Genomic DNA, 16,869 nt, shown 5'->3' with positions numbered 1-16,869 from the left:
CTAGTTATCCAGAAGTATTTCATTTAACTGTGGGTCTAAGTGACCCTGACAGAAATCAAAGTAGCAGACCATATAGCAACCATATATCCTTGCTTGCTTTTTTCCCTTATCTATTTTGTCTTGGTTTCCTGAATGGAAATAGAAACGTTATGGAGGATAGAAAAGTTTTCTCTAAAAACCTACAAGGTCTAATAATGAGGTTTAATAATGTCCCATTTAGATTAAGATTTAATTTACTGTGACACTACATTTTCCTTAAAATGCTCAGTCTTTTGGAAGGTTGAGGCAAAATGGCTTCCAAACAACTAAAGATTGAAATAAACACCAGAATTTTATTTTTTAATCTTTAATAAAGTGTCCTGGAGGAAGCTGTGCTGAGATTTCAGGCCAGGCTGACTCAGTCTCCATTCTCTCCTCAGAAAGCATATCTTCTGTTCAGAGTGTTCATCTGGGGCTAAACAGTTCATCATGGTGTTGTCCAGTAAGCTCCCAGATGCAGCCTCCTCATTCTCTAGCTGGAATCCTCACTTTCCTTAGTATAATGGATTCTAGGTTTTATGACCCTTTAGAGGTCAAATCCTTAACACTTGAGCCCTGGATGGACTTCAGTGAGGAAACTATATGCTTTATACAAAAAAAAGAAGACTGAATTTTATCTGACGTTGCTTAGGATAAACTTCTCCTCTTGCCCAGATAGCCTATATCTTTTTGGAAAATTACCAAGAAATCATCACAGGAAGTGGTTTAAACTGAGCAGAATTAATGGGGATTGTGTTAGTCATCCTGTTTTAGCCTCATACCACATATGTCGATAAGTCAGTAGCAGTTTAGGTGGACAGGCCTTTATATTAAAATGTGAAATATGTATTTATGAAAAATACTATGTTCTGTAGAATTATATGCTAAGAATCACAGAGTTTATGGGGCAGATGGGGCTAGAGGCAGATCACTTAGAACCTAATGAATTTTGTACCAGAAGCACTAACAAAAAGAGAATTAATACTTTGAAAAATAACTTGGACAGTTAGGCAAGTAGCTTACTATATGACCTACTAGAGGCTGCCTCAAAGAATATTGAAAAGCACAAAACCAATAGAGCAGAAATTCTGGCTTCCGAGCTTGGAGACGACACAGATGAAAGTGGACCTCTGGGCCCTGAGGAGTGCAAATTCTTGGGAGCTAGCCCTGAAAGCTTGCAGGGACACCTCTGACTAGAGAGCCTTGCTTGCTGTGCTCATTTTAATTTTCTTGTAATAGAGCTGAGGAGGTTCCTGCCTGCACATCACATAGGCTGGAGGCTTTTTCCCTTCTGCTGAAGATTATGGTTCTCCTACTAGGCTGGCCCACCTTGCTTACAAAGAGTCATTTGTGAACCCAGTATGTCTAGGTTACACTGATATCACTCCCTTATTTAGTGGTCTCACAGGGCTGAATGTAGACACAGGCACTGTAGCAGTTCATACAGACAACTTCGTCACAATCTGGAGGAGGGGAAAACAGTCCTAGCAGACTGGAATTTCAAAATGCTTCTCATCTCTCTTCTCTGTTCCCCTGTCCCACCCTACTCCCAGATCTTCTCTGCACAGCTCACCTACTCTTTCTTAGAAGTTCCTTGGAAATTTATTTTCCTATGAAGTGACTTAGCAGCAAAGTCTGTTCATTGATTGTCCACATATATAGTACAGCATGACTGGTGTCATTTACATTAATAGTAAAATATGATTAAGTCTTCCGTCCATCCCATGTCCCCTTCCTTTTCCTTCCTTGTAAGACTCAGAGGTGTTGATGTCCAAGGAGGATGGTTGGTGAGCAGGAAGAGGGTGCCAAGTGGAGGTGTGTCATAGACATACACGTGGAGGGGGCCTGTGCCGAGGCCGTGGCAGCAGTGTGTGTGGGACCAGTAGATCAGGGCAGCACGGGCTATGTGCAGAGGTGGAGGGCAGAGGAGTCTGCCAGGGCAGCTCGCTGAAAGATGGGCTACGTTGATCAAGGAAGCAAAAAATTGAGGATAGTGAGAGCTTGGTTTCTCATAGTAAGAAGGGAATTTACAAACAGGAGAAGGGGAAAGGCTAGAAGATGACATGAGATGTTGGAATGGACTTACAAGTACCAATATGAACTCATTTTTATAAATGTACACAGATACAGAAACAGTTATAAATATGTCTGTGTATGTTCATGTATTTCCTAGCTTTGTCCTCTGAGAAGACTTAGAAATAATAAATACCCGCTAACAATGACTATAGGGAATACCCAAATCGGAGTTTCTAAGTATCTTTTGTCACTGAAAGGAACCAGGATATCTTGGAGGGGGAAAAAGGCTGATTCTGGGGCTAGGCCAGAGAAAGAACAAGATGAAAGCCTGGGGTATCTTCTTGGGTCAGATAGTATGGAAGCACTTGAAGAATGATGGGGGGAGGGGGTAAGTCAAAGGACACAGGAACCCCTCCACTGGCTGAATCAGGGGCAGTTTTGAGGACAAACTGAATAAATGAAAGAGAATCAAGTTCTGCTGCTGCTGCTTCTGAGTCGCGTCAGTCGTGTCCAACTCTGTGCAACCCCATAGACGGCAGCCCACCAGGCTCCCCTGTCCCTGGGATCCTCCAGGCAAGAACACTGGAGTGGGTTGCCATTTCCTTCTCCAGTGCATGAAAGTGAAAAGGGAACGTGAAGTCGCTCAGTCGTGTCTGACTCTTCGCGACGCCATAGACTGTAGCCTACCAGGCTCCTCTGTCCATGGGATTTTCCAGGCAAGAGTACTGGAGTGGGGTGCCACTTCCTTCTCCAGAATCAGGTTATAGTCCATTGAATAAAATAGGTCCACACTGATATAAATAAATGCATGACTAAATAAATGGAGGAGAGGGGAACACTCTTCCTTACTGAATTATACTAACTAGTAAATGTAGAAGGGTTGATAGAAATAGATAACCAGCATTTGGCAGTTATCATTGTGGTAGTTGATATAGGCAGGAATCTTCAGTAAATGCCAGGCCTAATGAGGGAACAGGATATTGATGGTTAACACAGTATTCCCCCACAAAATATTGATCATATCCAAAGGGAAATGGTTTCCTTTTGGTGGAAAAATACAGACACTTATCAACTCGACTAGCAGATCAAGATTAACATATCTTGTGAAAGGACAGGATGACATAGCATCATTATGATAGTATTCCTGGTTGGAATACATAGGTCATGAGGAAACAAGTACAGACCTAGGTTGAGAGCCATCCTACAGAAGGAATGACCTGTATATTTTGAAGCTATCAGTTATAGAAAAGACAGGAAAGAATGAAGAACTATTGTAAACTGAAAAAAATAGATACCCTCAGAACATGACATCTAAATGTAGCATGGTTCTAGATAGGATTCTGGATCAGAAAGGAAAAGAGAAGTATTACTGTGACAGTTAAAAATTTGGATGGAGTCTGTGAATTGGGAGAATGTTGTATCACTGTTGATTTCCTTATTGGAGGGGAGTTGTATGTTGGTACATAAGGGAGTGACCTTGCTTTGAGCAGGTACCAGTAGTTGTATTTTGTGGTACTAGAGCATCACATCAGAAAAAGATGGTAGACCAGTTGGTAGACTCGTGCATCAGTAGAAGGAGAAAAGGGAAGAGGGGGAAGACAAATGCACAGATGTTAACAGTGGGGGGATCCAGATGAAGAGATGCAGGGGTTCTTGGTGTACTGTTCTTGTAAATAGTAGATTTGAGACTGTTTTTTCTAAACTATTTCCCAAAATGGTCATAAGAATATTTACATCTACTTTTTTGGTTTGTTGTTCATTAGATGAGATCACAGCCAGTTTTCGTCGCTTTGGCCCTTTGATTGTGGATTGGCCTCATAAAGCAGAGAGCAAATCCTATTTTCCTCCTAAAGGTAATTTCTAAGGATTCAAATACATGTGTAGTTTATCCTCATATTTTTTTCATAAGTGTTTGCCTTCAGTGTACAACTGTTTGTTGCTAAACTAACATTTTCCCAAATGTGTTTTTAAAATTTCTACTTAATATATACTTTTAATTCAAATTTGATTTTACTCTAAAAGAGGTTTCAAGATAATACCAAATTGAACTTAATGTTGATACTGTCAGACTTTGGGTGAGATTAAGTTTTAGGGGTTTTTGTTTATTTGTTTAATTTTTTTCTAACCTTTTCCTTACTTTTATGCTTCCTTTCACTTGAAGAATTATGAAAAAAATGGGAAAAATAAAAGTCTTTCAAAATTGTTTTTATTAGGCTATGCATTCCTGCTATTTCAAGATGAAAGCTCTGTTCAGGCTCTCATTGATGCGTGTATTGAAGAAGATGGAAAACTCTACCTGTGTGTATCAAGTCCCACTATCAAGGACAAGCCAGTAAGTGCAGTCTAGTATGAAAATAGCTTCTCATTTTTGCCTCTGTTCATTTTTCCCGAAAAATACACAGACATCTTAATGTATCTGTTAATTGAAACATTTGTAAGTAGAATCAAAATGAAAAAGTTTTGTTGTTGTCATTTTCCTAACCTTGACATTCTATATATTTGTGCACATTATTCTGACATTGAGTTTTTGGTTAACTAAAGTATTGGTGAATCTTTCTATTAAAAGATGTCATCTAGTATGCATTTGATAAATATAAAGTAGCTGAATTTCCTCTGAATAATAGAACTCAGAATCACAAATATACCTGTCTTTCTCCTTCCTCTCTTTGGTCAAGATTTTACCCAGTACCATATGCAGCAAGTTATGTTATACAAATAACTTGCTGCCTATGGTACTCTTGCCAAGTATTAATAAAATAAATTATGTATATACGTAAATGTACATTACATGTTGTTTCTTTTTGAAAGAGTTTTTATTATAAAATTTAGTCTTTTGGGAAGATCCCCTGGAGGAGGAAATGGCAACCCACTCCAGTATTCTTGCCTAGAAAATGCCATGGACAGAGGAGCCTGACAGCCTACTGTCCATGGGGTCACAGAGTTGGATATGACTTGAGCACATGCTCACACAGTCTTTAGGAATAGTAGCAATAGCAATTGGCCTATTTTGACAAATCTGACAAACCACAATCTTTTATCCCTTGACCAGTACCTAGTGGTAGGGTCCATTTTGGGATGGAGGCTCCAGTAGGCTTAGCTCAAGCAGTAATTTGTGGAGCTCCTCTTGGTGTCTTGGGGTTGTTCCCAATTTTCTGTGTGGCTAGACTCTATTTGACTTTTTTGTCCCCTGCTGGTCCCCATAGGTATTTAATTTTGAAAACTTTGGGCCTTGGGACCTGGTTGGTATACCTGTTGAGAATACCCTGATGTTAACCCCTTAGCCTTTGGTGTGGGCATTTGTAATGGTTATATAAATGCAAACAGTTAAATAGAGGTACTTGATTCTTGGTGTTGAAAAAGGCAAAAGATTTATATGACCTGAAGAGAAACCAGAGTATTGGTTAGTTTTAATGGACACACTGAAGTGTTTTATCATAAAACATTTACTGTAGGTATCCATATTTTTATTTTGAAATGCTTTACAATGCACTAGATTTGTTAATATCAGGAGTAGTTTGCATTTCCTGGACATAGGTTTGGACACACAACCCTAGTTTCTTAGCACTGTATACTAATCAACATCAAATACCATGCTAAATTTAAATTATATGGCTGCTGAGGGGTTGGGTAGGATAGAAGCCCAAATAAGCTGTAAAATAGTTAATTAACTTACAGATAATTAAGGTCGTATTACTGTTAAGCAGTTTGGTTTATAATAGGCAATTAAATTGAACTTTCCAGCCTTGGTTAGATTACTTTTAAAAAGTAAATGAAGTGTTGGGATATGCTTTTAAATCTTCTTTGGTTTTCCAGTTTTATTGATTTTTAATTATATAAATTACAGCTTTGTAAAGTAAAATATTCTGTAATAATTGTAAACTTGATTTCCACATAAATTGCCTGTGTTGAGACTGAGACACTTTGGTTTGCACACTCCCTAGGTACAGATTCGACCTTGGAATCTCAGTGACAGTGACTTCGTGATGGATGGTTCACAGCCTCTTGACCCACGAAAAACTATATTTGTTGGTGGTGTTCCCCGACCATTGCGAGCTGGTATGATTCAACAGAGCAACAAAAACTCTGTTTATCCTTTAGCATAAGAAATAGCTTATAAAGATTTTTTTAGGATAAGTTTTCCATAAACATTTGAGTTAATGTCTTAATAGTGAGAGTCCTGGACTCCAAGTGTCTTAGCTTGAATTCATGTGTTCTGTTCCAGTTTAACAGCTGAGTAACTTTGGACAAATTGATTTCTCTAATTCTCAGTTTCCTCATCTGTCAAATGAAATTAAAAGTATGTCCTTTATGTAGAGTTGTTCTGAGGATTAAATGAGGTAGCAGATGCCCGGTGCTTAGTGCAGGGTCCCGTCATGCTCATGCTCATCACTCTCATCATCATCCAAGAGAGAAAGCCCTTCCGGGATGGGCTAGGTATCGAGATGTTCACTGTTTGTTCCCATGACCCCATGTGCTCAACAGCTACTTGCTGAGCACTGAACTTTACAACAAGGTTCTCAGCAGTGCATCATGTTTTTAGAGCAGTACTCACAGAAGAAATTTCATCCTTAACTTCAAATAATATGAGTTTTAATATTATCAGAGAGATGAAGAACATAAAATGAACAAGAATGCCATTTCAAAGTTGTAACATTTCGTGGAGAATAAGATTCATTTATTACTTCAAATTTAAATTTGGCAAATAGCTAGACTATAGGGAAAGGTAAAGGGTTTTAATGGAAATCTTCTCAAAGGACTCCCAGAGAGTCTACCAGTTAGCTTTCTAGTGTTAAATGATTATTAAGCATTACATTGTTAACTGGTAAATTTACGGTGGCATTGTGGTATGGAGCAGATAGACCAGGGTACCGAGTCCAGCACAACCACTTTACTTGCCGTGACCTTGCTTAGGTTGATCATCCTCTCTGTGCCTCAGTTTCTCCAGGAAATCACTACGTACGTCATACGGTTGTTTAGATTATATGTGAAACACTCAGCAGAGTCCCTGTCCTTAGTCACAGTAGATTAAAATGAACACAACGGACAACTGATTATAATAACTAGTTTCATTTTAATAATTACTATAATGATGAATAGATGAGCTTCTTTCGATGAAACCTTTGGTGAGCAAAATGATGTTTCCTGGTCTCAAATGTCCTCTCTACTCCTTCCATATGTAGTGGAGCTCGCCATGATAATGGACCGGCTGTACGGAGGTGTGTGCTATGCTGGGATTGATACCGACCCTGAGCTGAAATACCCCAAAGGAGCTGGGCGAGTCGCATTCTCTAATCAACAGAGTTACATAGCTGCTATCAGTGCCCGCTTCGTGCAGCTGCAGCATGGAGAGATAGATAAACGGGTAAGTCCTGGACTGCATTCTGGGGAGTTCTCAGAAGGGCCCTCCGTGTCATTGCCAAGCTCGGAATGGGTGAATTTTACATGACAGTGAAGTGACAGCTGACTTACGCCCATTGGGTCCACTAGATGCAAGTTCTAGAGCGTATCTAAGAATTTCCTGTGGATTTTTTTCGTCTCTTAGTGTTCTGAGTAGCCTAACAAAATACTAAAGTCACTTTGCTTGAGTCTACTTAATCTTTCCTAAGCTATCACCTCCATCCATTCATTTACTCAGTTAGTCACTCAATAAATATTTAACAGATCCTTTGTACTTCATTATATTAAGTATATAGACTTGAATGCCTTTGACATCTCCTCACCTTTTTTTTTTTAAACCTGGGATATCAAGAATACCTCAACAAGCCCTATTTTCCTATTCACTATGTAACAAATGATTGAATAGTTCACTTCAAGGACTGTGTCTAAGAAATAATATTTCATTATAACAGATTAATTAGAAGAACTCAGAATGGAGTAATTTGTAATCTCTTCCATTTGTAATCTCTTTTACCACCTGAAATTTGGTGGTAGTTCATTAGAATTATTTTCACACTTTAAATTCCTCTTTGTTGTGTTTATCCTCTGCATCAGAAAGCTGGAGAAAACCTCAGAGAGAACTCTTCTGTTTTTTAATGTATTGTATTTGAGACTCTGTGTTCCCTATATGTCTTCTTTGCATTCACAAATTTCTTAGCTTTGTGTTTCATTCATTCAACAAATACTTTAGTGCCTAGGGTAAGAAGTCTCTGTACTCATGGGTTTATGTTCTGGTGGACGGAGTGTGGCCTGTGAATCGACTGCTTGTCAGTAAATGGTTTGCTGTGAGTTTGTGTTGAGATAAAAATCCACTGCACTAGGGAGCACAGTGTTTAGTTCATTTGAGACTTTTTCACAGAAAGACCTTCTTGAAGAAAGCAGTGCGTTGATTTTCATTCTGGTGTCAGCTCCTTATTTCATGCCAGACTGGTACTTTGGTTAGGGCTGACTGAGATATCCAGCGCTCCAAAGCCCTATGCTCAAAAGTCTTTAGTGATTGACCATATTGTGACTTTCTCAATTTAGTACGTAAAAACTGTCAGTCGCTAGTGGTTTACATGGGAGAAGGAAATGGCAACCCACTCCAGTATTCTTGTCTGGAGAATCCTGTGGACAGAGGAGCCTGGTGGGCTGCCGTCCATAGGGTCGCACAGAGTCGGACACGACTGAAGCGACTTAGCAGCAGCAGCAGCAGCAGCAGTGGTTTACGTTTACTGCTTATTATCCATTTCATGTACATTCCACATAAGTGGTAGCTGAAAATTTCTCATCCTAGTGGTCATCATACTGTGAACATGTTAAAGGGAAAGGTATAGATCTGTTAATAAACATGGAGGAAGGGGGCAGGATTAGTTGCTGTATGTATTAACATACCTCCTTGATTTTTATTTGCACTAAAAAATATGTACATTTGAGTAAACAGTGTCTCCCACCTCATTGCTTCATTCCATCATCAGTTTAGGAGTTGTAAGTTTAGCCATTAGAAATTCAGACTTAATTTGTATTCCGCTAGGATCTCCAGTTCTTTGGCCACACTGTAGATGTTATGGAATGGCCTCGGGGCCAGAAGCCTAATCTTCTTGTTACATCTGCTCTTCGGGCCTTCTGTGTCACTCCTCTTTTTGTTCATGGTCTGCCTTCATCAGGATTCCTTGTCAGAAATGGATGGCAGCAGTGGTAGTGATAGCCTGGTGTAAGGGAGTTTCAATCGTGAGTCTCTCCAAGACTAAAAATAACCAACTCTTTTTCTCACTGGAGAATTAAGAGCCAGGTTATTTTTAATGCTTGAGAGGCTCAAATGACAGATCGGCCTATTGAACACTGGAACAGACCCAGTTTTATAAATTTACCTCTGACTTTTAGACTGAAGTAAACCATTCTTCCTGACAAAGAACAAAGCAAGGTTTTAGATTATGAGTACTATGGCTGTGTCTTGTTTTCCTGGAGTTGGAGGTTTGTGATTATAACCCAAGATGTGTACACTGTAAATAGAAACCATGACCTTCTTACAGCTCAGAGGCTTACGGTGTAGAAGTCAGGCAGCTTCCCTCTGATTTGTACATTGAAGTGGTATTTTGTGGCTCTGGGAATCTCTTAGTTGGTCTTGTGCAAATTATAATTCCACGTATGACGAGAATCCAGATCCACTAATTAAAGTGATGGTTTGTGTCTATGAAAACTCTCCCGTGGGTTTAACCTTGTAATGTTCTTAAACATTAAGTTGGCTTCACTTTTAAATTTATGCTGGAACCTTGTCTTTCATTTGAAAACTCTTTAATTAATAAGACAAAAATGTAAAATAATGGGCATAAAAAACTTGCTAGTTGCTTAAAAGATGATAATTTAATTTCAGTAGAGTAGTTATTGACCCTTCCTTTTGGACACCTTGGCACAGATTCATTCAGACAGTGGATGGAAATGTACACACACAGTCTGAGTTGCTAGGTCCATTCACTGAGAAGTGTTCAACGCCTTTCTTTTATTTTTGATTGCAGGTGGAAGTTAAGCCATATGTCTTGGATGATCAGCTGTGTGATGAATGTCAGGGGGCCCGTTGTGGGGGAAAATTTGCTCCATTTTTCTGTGCTAATGTTACCTGTCTGCAGTATTACTGTGAATATTGCTGGGCTGCTATTCATTCTCGTGCTGGCAGGGAATTCCACAAGCCCCTGGTGAAGGAAGGTGGTGACCGTCCTCGACATATTTCATTCCGCTGGAACTAAAGGATAACTACAGTGCTCATTTTCAGGCCTCAGAATAAGTGCACTCTTCTGTTAATTCTGCCCCCTTCCTCAACCTCTTCACGCTGGCATGTCCTTTTGTGCAGTCTGTAACTTAACAGTAGTCTAACAGAGAGAATGACCTATAATATAGGTGTTTTGTAGATTCCCGTGTCACTGAAAACAAGATGTATGAACTCCTTTTTTGTATTGCCATCATGTTGCATGGAAGTTTCATTCTCTTGTTTCACTGGAGACTAAGAGGATCCAAACTTCCTGCAGCATTTTCTTAGAGGAGAGAGAGAATTATTAAAAGAAAAATGAAACAATAGAGTATTTTGGGTTTTTAATTAAATTATTGTTGATAATATAACAGATAAGAATACTTTTATTAAAATAACCACGTAACAATAACACTATCAGTCTCTCCTGATGCGGGGTTTCCCCCAGGGAAGTGCTTTTGCCTTTCTCTTTCTTTTCTTTCATCTTTTTTGCCTTTTTTTCCCATCCCCTTTCTGTTCTTTCAACAGCAGTGGAGGAAGTTAACAATTATTAACAGGAAAGAGCATGTTAAAGCAAACACAAATGCATGAGCAAGATTGAAGCAGCATTATAACTAATTTTAAGGGTTTAGAGGCAGAATATCATTTCATTATGCCTCAAAGTTACTACCACATCAGAAAAAAAAAGTAAAGTAGGCAGAGCTAGATTTATTTTCTTTTAAACAGGTTTTTAAATTTAGAATGTAAAAGTTGGGTACATTTATTTCTGAGGGGAGTGCACTTATTTATTTTTAAACTTTTACTTATCCGGTCACAGCCCCAGGAAACCTACCAAAGCTAGAGTTAACGACAACTGGTGGGAAAACTAGCATTTCCTCTCCTAAAGAACAAATGTATAAATTTTATTTTTGATGTTATATATAAACTCTATATCCTAATTTCCTAACACTCATCAGGTGTCAGCCTTTGCTCTCCATTTTGACATTAAAAAAAAGCAAGCAAACAGATCAAGAGATACCTCAAGGATATCATTTTTGATTTTGTTAGACTACCATGTGTAGCCAAAACTGGAAGACAAAACCAATATTCAAATTGGCTCCTGATTGGCTTACTTTTAGATTTAAAGTTACTTTGGATATCCTGTAATTTAGTTGTAACATAGAAAATGAAAACAAAAAGTAGTTGCAAAGTGTTTTGCACTGTTGAACTAAGTAACTGTGTAAATCTGTGCAAAGGTACGTATGTTTATCTTACTCTTCCTATAAAATAAAATAACATTACAGTTTCAGAATTTAGCATGGGACATAGTCAGTGTTTGAAGTGCCAACTTCATCAAGTAATGCATGCTTTATTATAAATAAAACTCTAGCTTTTGAAAGGCGTTATTATATGTTGAACAGTATGCTTCAGGGGTAAATTGAAAAATAGTCTCTTGAAGCCCTGGTCATTGGAAGTAACTTTTATTTTAATGGACATTTTCTTATGAAATGCCCTATCCACCATGAAAAGGATTATTATCATCAGTGTGCAAAACATTAAAAACAAAAATCTAATGGCAATCTTGCTAGTTGTGCTACCTATCAGTACCATCTTGGATCCTTCAAAACCAAAGACTTGCCCTAGCACTGCGGTGAAACCACCTGACTGATGACCCCTACTGATCATGTTTAGGAAAAGCAATCCTTTATTTTTAATCCAGGCTTTAATGAACTGTATACCTGTTAAGTTCCAAAGGTCAAAATGGAGGCATTTGCTGTCTAACAGTCAGACACAAGAAAGGGAGCTGCTTATTAAAGAATCCCCTGCAAATATTGAAAGCGGTCATGTGAACGGAGGGTGCTCTTGTGTAGCTGGTCAGGGACTTTTTCTTTTCTCCTGAGTGACATAATTCTAATTGGAATGCTCATTTGCCTCTTCTTCTTCTTTTCAATGCTTGTAGGTGGCTTGGGGTGTGCTGTCGTGCTGTTCCTACTCAGTAAACAGGTGTGATGAGCTAACAAGAAATAACACTGTTTGAGAACTAGCTTTGAATAATAATTTTTCCCTTTGTACATGACCTGCTGAATTTCGGTACAGTGTTTTTGTAGCTAACTTATTTTGTCATGCACATAATGTATATTTGTTATGCACTACTTTTGTATATCTTGTTTTTCCAACAGTGAACATTTTTAGGCACACTTTTCACTGACGGGATATCTCTTTATGCAATACCTCAATTTTTCATATTGCAAAGAGTAGCTTTTTGTACTTTTATTACTGAGAGATCTTCATATACTTCATTTTTTAATATAAATAATTTTAATAAATTTTATTTTCTTATATTCTGCTTTTTATACATTTCAGTGCTCTGCATACATTTTAAATTATGAATGTTGTGCACTGGCAATGCTATTTTAGAGTCTGCAGAGAAGAGAAAGCATGTTGCTTAAACATCCTTCCCCAACACCAGCTATTGGTGTACCTATAATTTAAGAGATAGTCTATGTAAAGTAACAAATTAATGAAAAAAAATTCGCATGAAAATGACAGATAACACTGTAGTTCCTAAAAAAAAAGATTAAATGCATAAGCATAGGGTAGAAATTTAAAATAACAAAATTGTCTACAGCTTCTTACTAAGTTTTTAAAATTATTCATAATGCAGACATTTTTGGTGAATGTTTAGCCATTTTTAATATTAATAAATTGATGTTAAGTGTTTGATTCAGAGATGTCTGCTCTTTTAAATTATATATAAAGAAAAAAAATAGCCTGCCGTGGGACAGGTGTGTAATGTTAGTATGCATGACTAATGTAAGAAATTGTTATTCTACTAATATTTACTTGTGATTGTGTGACAAGTGTGTTTACAGATTATTTGGTTACACTTCAATTTACAGGGCATAAACAATTATTATCTATTACTCTGAACTTTATTGATTACATGTCCTTCAGATTACATGGGATTGTAGTTGGGAGTTACCATGTAACTCAAAACATAATTAACATGTAATTAGTTTACAGATTTTAGGGTATCACTTCAATTTACCAAGCATGTAGTTCTAGCGCACTAGCATGGCACCAGCCATGTACTTACAATGTAGTTACAGAGTAATTACATGGTTATTTTTGCAATGTAAAATAAAGTGTTTCTGATTATTTTCTATGTAAAGGAACCCTCTCCCTTCCTCTTCTGGTCCCCACGCTTTGGTATAATATATATACTTCTCCATACACAGACCTCTGCAGAATGCAAAATAAAACTTGCAGTGAATGAATTTAGCATTTTATGAGAGTGCTGTTGGAAAGACTTGATAATTCACCCTTTTTGTTTTGAAGAGTTGAATCTTCTGTTAAAAGGTGATTTAAAACTTGAATGTGATGAATTGTGGCAAGTTAACTTCAAGTTATGTGCAATACTTATTTCAAACTTTTGAAAGATCTTTGCAGTGTAATTCTTTGTTTTTAATTGCAGACATTTAAAAATGTCATTTTCTACTGTTAAGAGTAATCCTCTTTCTTGCTGGTGTTTCTAAAGAAAAGAATCAGAAATCAATCTTTCTACTAATGTAAATTTGAGATTATTTTTAAAAATGGAATAAAAGAGGTTTTGGTCATTTGCTTTATTTTATTATCTTATTTTAAAGCTACTGTGATTGATAGCATTGTAAGAATTGGGACAATATTGTATTCAACTGTTTTATTTTTTATATTTTTAAAATTTAAAGTATAATTAGTTTTTATAATTTTCATCAGATTTTTGTTATATTTTTTGGAAGTGAAACTTTTAGCAAGTGGGTGTCTAGTTTTTACTAATCCCTAATGTTTTTTTTCCAGTGTATTGCTCATATTATCAGAAGGAAAAGTTATTTAAGTATGTCAGTTAATTGTACTACTTGGCTGAATTTCCATATAGTTTTTACTGTGTATGGGGAGGTTGTAGTATTTATTATAGCATTTTAAATAAGGGTAATTCATTTTTTATTAAAGTCATTTTCACGTTAAGTTCCTATTTTTGTATGTTCTACTCTTAAGTTATATAACACAGTTCCTTTTTTAAAAGAGTTCATTTGTTGAAGTGCTAGTGGAAAATTAATGTTATTAAATAGTTTGCAAATGACTATTTATACCAGTATGCGTATAATTTTTAAATATTTGTAATGTGAGATGTTGAATGAATAAAACTTTTAACTCAGCTTTCTTTTAATATACTTATTTATTTTCAACATAAGTAGATTGTGCTTCCAGGGTTGGGAATATAACATTTAAAAAATATTTGGAACATATTCTTTGGCCAAAGCAGAAGAAACTGAAATGAAAAGATGTTGGTCATGTAAGTGCTCCTGGAAGATGTGCCTTGCTTATGCAGACACCTAAATGGCAGTGGTTGTTGTCTTTGGCCTGCACAGTTACTTCACATGCTGCCCTGCAGAGGTCTTTTTGTCTGTGGTCTTCAGTGTGTGTGTGAGGCCTGAGCCCGCGACCCCAGTGTTCAGTCATCTGCTTAAGGCCAACTGTCTGATGAAAGTAGGGGAACACATGTTTACTTAACAGGGAAAGTCAGTATCTGAGAGGGTCAGTTTTGAGTCTTTGTCAGTGAAGAGCCTCGATTTCTGGCCATGCCAGCAAGAGGATCTGGGTTAACAAGTCTCTCTTGAATGTTAACCCTCCAGTTCCTCCGTATATCCTCACACCACAGGATGTGGCCTCTGGGATTATATTCTCTACAGCATGTGAATTGAAAATATTATCTTTGGGTTGGTCCATAAATCATGTGGACCATTGAGTACTGTGGTGTTTTAGTCATTTATATGTTAGACTGCATTTTCAAGCTTTTAAAGGTTTTGTTTTTGTTGTTTAGTCACTGACTCTTTGTGACCCCGTGGTCGGTAGCCCACCAGACTCCTCTGACCATGGGATTTCCCAGCTAGAATACTTGAGTGGGTTGCCATTTCCTTCTCCAGGGGATCTTCCCGACCAAGGGATTGAACCCACATACCTAGAACCTAATACTAAAATATATCCCATTGTGTAAAATTTAATTTCTACTCCTTCTTACTTGGAGCATAGTATTCTTAAGACTGGAAGAAGCAGTTCTTGTCCTTAGACAAATGGACTCGGGGAGTCTTTTGCTTCTAAATTGCCTAAATATTCCCAGTATGCAACTCTTTCAACTATAGGGGTTTTTGATAGTAGTAACCAAACCCAGCAGTGTGTAGGACCCCCCAAGAATACTGGGTCACAGAAGCTTTGGCTGACAGTATGTTCAGAATTCAGTGACGTAGGAGCATGTGGGTGACGTTTGGTTGCCACCTCTGCAATATCCCTGGACTTTCTGGCATGGTTTCAGCACTGTAGGGGTAGGGGGAAGACATAGGTAGATTTAGCTTCTTTATTTCAGGAAATACTTAACTTAGGCAAGTGCTATATCAACTATAAGTGATGTAACAACTATATCTTGAGATAATATATAGGTGAAATACTTCTGGTGTCCTAAGTCTCAGAATGGTGAATCTGGAAAGAGCAAGGTTATAAGGGTTGCATTTTCTTATATTATTCACTGGTCACTTACCTAAATCCAGCCAACAAGGAAAGCTCTATTCCATTCTTAACTGTTCTTAACAATGAAGTTATTTCATAACTTCTTTGGTAACAGGTTTATAGTCACACCCAGTCCAGAAGGAAAATAAGTCATTTTGTTAGGATTTTTGTTTTCAAGTTTGAGAAATACTTAAAAGTTGGCTCAAAAGTCTGCGAAAGTAAATCCCTGATGATAAAAATTAAGGAGCATTGAAGATGTCAATGAAGTGAGTCAAACACATTTCAGGTATTATTTTTCTGAAGTATGTACTGATAGAAAAATAAAAAACTTTTAATATTTGTTTCCCAAATTCTGATCTTCAGAGCACTAAGATAGTCCTTACCATGAGAAAAGGACAAAAAAAAAAATTATTAAATTAGCTTAGAAAGTAAAGCATCCTGTTTCTTAGAAAATAGGCAGTTGGGTTGGCTTTGAGAAGTTCTGCAGTGAAGAAAACCTATTTGCTTTGTTTCAAATGTTTTTCCCCTAAAATTGCTCAGACTGTGGAACACTGTCTCCAGGTAATACAGGATCCCGTGGCACTTGGGTATTTGGGGGTACCCTGCTTTACATGTTATTATGTTTGCTGGCATCAGCTTTCGAACCCCACTTTGGCGTTCTACAAGGGCTCCTGTTCCTGCCCTGGCCGAGTCTTATCCTCGCCTGTTACCACGTTCTGCACTGAACTTAACTGGGACTCGACGTACTTGCCTAACCTCTAACCGCTGTCCCATTCCCAGTTGAGCTCCTTCTCCCCTTCTCCCCCTGTTCCCACCCCAGGAGAAAAAGAGGAGATTAGTCTGCAGCATGAACTATCAGCTTGCAAAGCTATTTTGATTATGCTCCTCTCTGGCTCAGATCAAGTCTTATGTCTCATGAGTGCCACAAATACCATGTCACCCACAAAACCTGTGCTCGGAATCGGCCTTCTGTGGGATGCTGTCTGCCTTTCTGGGAAAGCCTATCACTTCTCTCCTTTAAAAATGTCCTTTGCCAACTTCCGTCAGCACATACTCCCACCTCATGCTCAGAATAGGGACCACAAGCTTCAGATAAATGAGAAATCAGAACACGCACATTTGTGCCCCACTATGACCTCCTTATCTGGCAGCACTCA

General features: G+C 37.8%; 1 protein-coding gene across 3 annotated transcripts in view; it reads left to right on the top strand.

Moving 5' to 3' along the window:
• CPEB4 (cytoplasmic polyadenylation element binding protein 4) overlaps positions 1-14,367 on the top strand; it is a 72,467-nt gene extending 58,100 nt beyond the window's left edge. For all 3 annotated transcript variants that reach the window (XM_086362176.1, XM_086362175.1, XM_086362174.1), the window contains 5 exons: positions 3,798-3,887; positions 4,248-4,366; positions 5,976-6,090; positions 7,215-7,396; positions 9,966-14,367. In XM_086362176.1, the coding sequence (XP_086218302.1) occupies positions 3,798-3,887; positions 4,248-4,366; positions 5,976-6,090; positions 7,215-7,396; positions 9,966-10,193 (734 nt within the window). In that variant the 3' untranslated portion in view covers positions 10,194-14,367. The remainder of the gene's footprint in view (positions 1-3,797; positions 3,888-4,247; positions 4,367-5,975; positions 6,091-7,214; positions 7,397-9,965) is intronic.
• Positions 14,368-16,869: the final 2,502 nt, after the last annotated feature.

Source organism: Bos grunniens, chromosome 20 (assembly GCF_055505025.1).
Source record: "Bos grunniens cultivar Pamir isolate PY7600 chromosome 20, Bosgru_T2T1.0, whole genome shotgun sequence".
Lineage (NCBI taxonomy): Eukaryota > Metazoa > Chordata > Mammalia > Artiodactyla > Bovidae > Bos > Bos grunniens.
Note: the sequence above shows the minus strand (reverse complement) of the source record. Positions and strands in the feature narration are given on the sequence as shown.